Genomic DNA, 6,650 nt, shown 5'->3' on the forward strand with positions numbered 1-6,650 from the left:
TTTCACTAGTTGCTCGCATTATGAGCAAACATACTTGGAGTAGGTTGAGGGAGGGTGGATCATGGAACTTGATTTGGGAAAGGGATGGGGGTGTGGGCATACAGAAGAAAAGGTGAAAAGTAAGAAGCCAAAGGGTTGAACATTGTGGGGTGAGGTGAAGGGAGAGGCAGGTAAAAGATGGAGAGAGAGGCTTGGTGTTAGTGTCTGCTTTTACCTACTCATTCGAGGCGTGGAAGGCACTCGAGAATTAAAAATAAAAAAGGGGGGGCTCTTTTGATTATTGCCATGTGGCACGATGCGGCGGGGTCAATGAGGTCAATGATTGCCACGTGGTGGAGGCTTATTGTCCAACACATGAGGGGGTTTTTTTGTTGTTGTGCTTGGGAGAGAAGGTAGGTATAAGGCGAGAAGGATCAATACCAAAAAAAAAAGGGGAAAAAACTTTACAAAATTCGGATGCGTGTGTGGGTGGCGGCAAATTATATATATTTTAGTCAATCAGGCCTTGCGTGACACGTGTGATACTATCATAGGCTGAATGACGTGACGGACAACGACCGGCTATCCCCGGTAGCAGTAGTTGTGTGGGCCCTACTGTGTGAGTGCTGCATAGCTGCCAGCTGTACGCGATTTCAAAATCTATTTTCCTTTAAACGAATATATATATATATTTATTATTTATTATTTTGGATTTACTTGCTGTCTCAAAAGTCTCCAACTCACGGACACTGCTGCTAAATTAGAGGTCCCTGCTGAATGTAGAGAGCAACTAACTTTGGCGCCGAGACCCGTTTCTTCTGAGCGCGTCAGCAGCTTTTGTGCTTGCAAAGCCAACGCCCGCCGCCCACCCATAAAAAACGTGACACCCTCTTTTTCTGCAAAAAGGTTTCGTGGAATCATGCACCAGAAAAATGAAGTTTTAATTTTAATGCAAAGTTTCTTCCTTGCTCGAAAAATAACGGGTTTATTGTAATTAATTCCACATTCTAAATTTTAAAAATACATAAGTCGAAGCTTTGTTTTTACTCTTTCCGGGTTTGATTAAGTTTGGCTAATTTGGCAGGCTTTATAGCAAATCGAGTGATTTCAATTAAAAAAAAGTTTTTCTTCGAGTGATTTCAATTAAAATTGAAATCAATGATTTTTGAAAGTCTTTTTTAATTAAACTCGATTTACTGGGAAAAAGGACTTTTTTTTTGGGCACTAGGCGGCAGGGCGGCCAAATTTGGCGGACGCTCCAAAAGCGGCGGCGGGAGAGAGGGCCAACTTTAGAGGGCCTCCAGAATCCCCGCTAGATTTAGGGGCAATCTGGAGCCCGGGCGGGGGAGGGGGCCCGCGAGAAAAAAACGTTCGGGCGGGGCCGCGGGGGACCAGAATCGCGTCCGGGTTAAGATTGCCCGGTAAAAGAAGCGCTAGATTTAGCGGCGAACTTTAGCCGGAGTAGATAAATCCAAAGAACGCCCTTGTTGTCACAAGCTTTGTCCTCCCCGCGTTTCCTTCATTCATTCTGGGCTTTTTTTTCGCTTCGCGTTCGCGGCTCTCCTTCTTAACAAACCAGAAAAAGCAGAAAACCGCCATAGCCAGACCTCAAATCATTCTCCCTCCTGCAGCAGCGTGCTTTCCACTGCTTCTGAAGAAACGTACTGGACTCCTGCCTCATCATCAGTGCTCTTTACGCGCTCCCTGCCAGAGGCCTTAACCTATCCCCTCCCCTTCCTTTCTCTCTTTTTTTAAATTTCCGTGTACAGCTTTCATGGAGACTCCTACAGAGCCCAATTTCAGAATAGACGACCTTCTGGACTTCTCCAACGACGACGAGCTGTGCGAAGAATTACCGTTTGCAAGCGGTTCCACGGAGACAGAGGCGCAGGCGCCGAGCTTGAATGGCGGGAAAGACTTCAAATTCCCTCGCAGCAGCAGCGTTCTTCAAGAAGTTTTCCAGCAGGGCTCAGGCGGGCTGTGTGTTCCGGTAAGCTTTTTGCGGGTTCTTTGCCTGCAAAGCCCCAAGAGAGCCCCTTTGAAATTTTGTTAATGGCATGTGGGCTGTCTGATGAGGTTTTCCATCTTATGTGGGCAGTCCGACGAGCTAGCCGACCAGCTGGAGTGGCTCTCTGCCTTCAACGAAGACAGCTCTTACTCAGGTGACAGAAACCTCGCTTCGCTTGTGAGCTCGGGGAGCCTTAGCGGGAAGGGCGAAAACAGCAGAGCCCAAGACAAGTTTCAGAGCCCCAGCCCAGTCTCTGTGCTGGAGCCAAGTGGTGGTTTCTATGCAAACTCCTACACCGCCAGCAGCAGCCATATCCCTACTAGCAGAGCTCGCAGCAAGAGGGCACGAAGCGGGAGTAGGGTTTGGTCTTTGGACTCCCTAATTCCTTCCCTTGTGGACAACAGGCTGGGCGGCGCCCAAGAATCGCCTGTCTTCTTTGGTTTCCCGCCCGACAGCGAGCCCATCTTTCCGTCAAAGAAAGCAAAGAAAGCTTCGCCCGTTTTCAAACCTCTCGTGGAAGCCCCTCCCCGCAGGTGCTCCCACTGCCTTGTGCAAAAAACCCCCCAGTGGAGAGCCGGTCCCATGGGTCCTAAAACGCTCTGCAACGCCTGCGGCGTGAGGTACAAGTCCGGTAGGCTCGTGCCTGAGTACAGGCCCGCGGGTAGCCCTAGCTTTGTCAGTGAAGTGCACTCCAATTCTCACAAAAGAATAATGGAAATGAGGCGCATGAAGGAAGCGGAAGAACAGGTTTCAATGGGCAAGGAAGAAGAAGAAGACGATGATGAGGATTGCCATTCACAAACGGAGTCTTTCAAAGAGGAACCTATTGGCGATAGGGAGGACCTTAATGCCCCAATTCGCTCTGAAAGCCATGAGGACACAACTGGCTCAAGCTGCAGTCAAGAAGGCGCCAATGGCATGGGAGAGGAGGAGACAATTGCGCCAGTTTGCATCGAATAGGACCTATTCGATCCCACATGCAGGAAAGACCCAACTGAAGCTCTGCCAGGAACAGCACCACAGTAGGTTACAGGTCAAGAGGAAGACAGCAAAGAGAACATTGCCATATAGCAGAAAGAAGACAGCAAGCAAGAGAGCATCAAATTGTCATTTGAGCCTCTCTGCAGACCAATTACTGTAAATTGTAGTAGTCTTAGCAGCAGTAGCAGTAGACCTAACCACAATCTCTAGTCGAATTTTGTCTCACCTTCTTCCATACAGGTGTAGTGTGTTGTGCTAAAGTGGAGCACTTCACAACAGTACAGAGGAACCCATTTTACACAGGTAGAATCACATATTCAGGATAGTGTTTTGGTCGTAGTTTTTGGCAGTTTTGCATTGATTTAATCAGCATGCATGGGTTCTTGTAAATTGAAAGCTAGGTTGTTAGAGGGATGGTGGTAGGAATCATCAAAAGCACACACATTCTAGTCTCACATGGTGATGGTCAGGTGGTCATCTGATCATCTCAGACGACTCTCAACTTGTGTAAATTTAGTTTGTTAGCAGTTTAGAATTCTGCACCAGTTTGCTGTGTTGCCCAAATTTTGTCTGTTTTGAATTGTGGTTTTGTTCAAGTATGTGCTACCATGTGATTTTGCGGGCACCATGGGATCCGAATCCTGGGCTACGATGATGCATGTGGACATGAATGTGTACTTGGTTGGGTCCTGAAGCATGTGTGTGTACTGTTTTTAGTATCAAGAGAGAGCCCAAGGCTCAAGGAATCACAGGATTAATGGTTACCTGGACCCTTGTGACCGGTCCAGACTCGAGTTCCTGCAGATAGCTAAGCCCAAGACAGCCAACTGGCGGTAAGGGAGGGGCCCACCGGGTGTCTTGCATTATCAATGACAAATGGATATGCATTAGGTTAAAGTAAAAGCAGCTTCAAAGAAAATTAAATGAAAGGAGCGTGCCAGACGTTTTCTAGCTTGACTAGAAAGCCAGCATACCCAACCCCATTTGCACAGTGCCCGACCCCATCCTTGACTTAGGGGCCTCACACACGTACATCGTAGCCGGCCTCTTTGGTGCTGACCTTTGGAGTTTATGGACCTAGCCAACTTCCTGGCCCTTTGGTGCTTTTTCTAACCTACCCATCAGCAGCCATGCAGAAATTTCAAGCCTTCAAGAGATGCCGGCATCAAAGCCCTTCCAACGTCCTAGAAAAGGTCTCTTAGAAAATAGGGTTGCCAAAAGAAGGCCATAGAATGTCACTATTTTGAAAGAAAGAAAGAAAAAACTTGCACAAACGTGTGTATTTTGAAGGTCAACCTAGATTATAGCCTTCAAATTGAAAGTTAGGGTAAGCCTTCAAATTGAAACCGTACATCACCCAAAGCCACCCACTCCTCATTTTTCTAGCTAAAAGTCATCTATGGGCTTGTCTAGCCTCCCCGCTCCGCGAAATTTCCAACCAGTTGCAAAGATGATGTGACTGCTGAATCCACAACTTGTAGCACTATTCTATAAAGACATTTTTTTCAATTAATCAAAAGGACAACTACTCCATTTGCCCGGTTTTAGTTTCCAACATGTGAACTATATTTTGATTTTATAATTCAAATATATAATAAATGAATATCTAAAATAAGGGTATGATTTTCGTTGGTAAAAACACAGGAAGTAGCCATTTTTTGGCTTGCCATGTAAAGGCCTTAGTGTTCACTCGCTAGGAAAGTGTTTGAGGTACACTAAGTGGCCAAGGAAGTTTTCGAGTAGATAAAATTTACCTATTCTCTCTCTAGGCTAGGTTGCTTCTCTTTCTTTCTCTCTAAATATAGGCAAGCCTTCGTGAACATTCATAGGATGCACTCCTTTGTTTTGATTACTCGAGTTTGAAATTGGTTGCTCGGCCAACACAACACGACCAACGTGGAAACGAGTCCTATGGACTCTTGGGTCATGGTTTTAGCTTTCACTAGCTTGCCACTTTGACCTAGTGGGAAGGGTTCATAATTGCTCATTGTTATCACCCACTACATACTTTGGCCACCTATGGCATTGCTCACGGCTCACACACCTAGATTGCCACAATGCACACAGAAGGTGGGTAAAATGGATTTAGGATTTTTAGGTCCTCATTATCAAAGCATTGTTTTTTTGAAATGGTCTCTTTGGTGATGAGGCCTTCGACTTTCTACACCTTGGGAATCAAGATGGATCCCTTTCCTTGACATGCTAGACCAATTAATGCTCCTCTTCTTGGTTATATATTTCATTACACACAAGCTCTATGTGCATATATTTTCTTTGTGGGAGGGTGGAGTATTTCCATCAGCTCACAAAGCACCCTCGTCGTGCAAATCGATGGTATCGAACCCACGTTCTCTCATTGGAACCAAGCAGTTCTACCAACTCGCCTACGCGCCCGTGGGCTTCTATGCGCATATATTTTCTAACAATATATTATATATTATGCTTGCCTTATTCTATGCGCATATATTTTCTAACAATATATTATATATTATGCTTGCCTTATTCTAGTATAAAAATTGCACTTTACCCTATATATTTTTTAAATTTGAGTTTTTGTGTGTGCTTGTAAACACACAAAAGAGTTGTAAGAGGTCATCACTTAGTTCAAATAATAATTGTCTCTCTCAATACTTCTACCACTTAGCACGTTTTACAATACTCACCCTCCTTTGTTCTTCCTCTTTAATTTATTTAGTTTGATTAGCTCAATATTACTTAGTTTATTAAGGTATTCTACACAAATGTAGATGTCACCCCACGATAATTCTTGGAAAAAGTTGAGATAGACTCCCAACATGGCTTTGTGAGTAAACCACAATGACATCCTATTGAATGAATAGAAGCTCTCTCTCGCTCTCTCTCTCTCTCTCTCTCTCTCTCATTTGAACGAACATGGTGGTTGTTGAATGTGCTTTTATAGATGTTGATAGATATTACGTACATATAACAAGGGCTAGCACAATGCTACTTCACTCAACTTGGTTGTAGGAGGCCAATGAGTTGTATGAGGCCATCACTTAGTTTAAATAGTACTTGAGTCTATCAATACCTTTACCACTTAACAAGTTTTAAAATACTAACATGATTTGTATCCTTTGTTCTTCCTTTTTAATTTACCTAGTTTGATTCCCTCACTATTACTCAGTTTATAAAAGTACCTCTACACACATGTAGATGTCACCAAGATAGAAAGAGTTAAGATAGTCTCCCAAGATAGTTCGCTGAATAAACATCAATGCCAATTCCCATTGGATGAACAAAATCTCTCTCTCTCTCTCTCTCTCTCTCTCTCTCTCTCTCTCTCTCTCTCTCTCTCTCTCTCTCTCTCTCCCATTGTTGTGAACGAACAAAAGATCACATAAATGTACAAATGGTGGTTTTATTGAGCACACTTTTATAGATTGATAGATGTTACATACACATCTTTAGGGCTAGCACAATGCTACTTCGCTCTACCTGGTTACAAAATAGAGTGTCCATGACTTTTGGTAGCACAATGCTACTTCGCTCTACTTGGTTATAAAATAGAGTGTCCATGACTTTTGGTAGTATATTGTCTTATTAACTTGCTATCAATTGTGCTCCATATCATATGCATGCATGTGTGCATGTGTCTGTGCGTGTGTGTGCACGTGTCTCTGTGTGTGTATGTGTGTGTGTGGGTGGGTGCACGTGTATGTGT

The 6,650-nt window shown here is 44.3% G+C and overlaps 1 protein-coding gene across 1 annotated transcript; it reads left to right on the forward strand.

Annotated features, from left to right (window-relative positions):
• Positions 1–1,473: 1,473 nt before the first annotated feature.
• On the forward strand, positions 1,474–3,532 carry LOC147626633 (GATA transcription factor 4-like). Its single transcript, XM_086816696.1, has 2 exons — positions 1,474–1,969; positions 2,078–3,532. Exons 1-2 carry the CDS (start codon positions 1,754–1,756, stop codon positions 2,945–2,947), a joined length of 1,086 nt encoding a protein of 361 aa, XP_086672822.1. The 5' UTR covers positions 1,474–1,753; the 3' UTR covers positions 2,948–3,532.
• Positions 3,533–6,650: the final 3,118 nt, after the last annotated feature.

Source organism: Cibotium barometz, chromosome 22 (assembly GCF_041138505.1).
Source record: "Cibotium barometz isolate CiBa-2024 chromosome 22, ASM4113850v1, whole genome shotgun sequence".
In the NCBI taxonomy this organism is placed as follows: domain Eukaryota; kingdom Viridiplantae; phylum Streptophyta; class Polypodiopsida; order Cyatheales; family Cibotiaceae; genus Cibotium; species Cibotium barometz.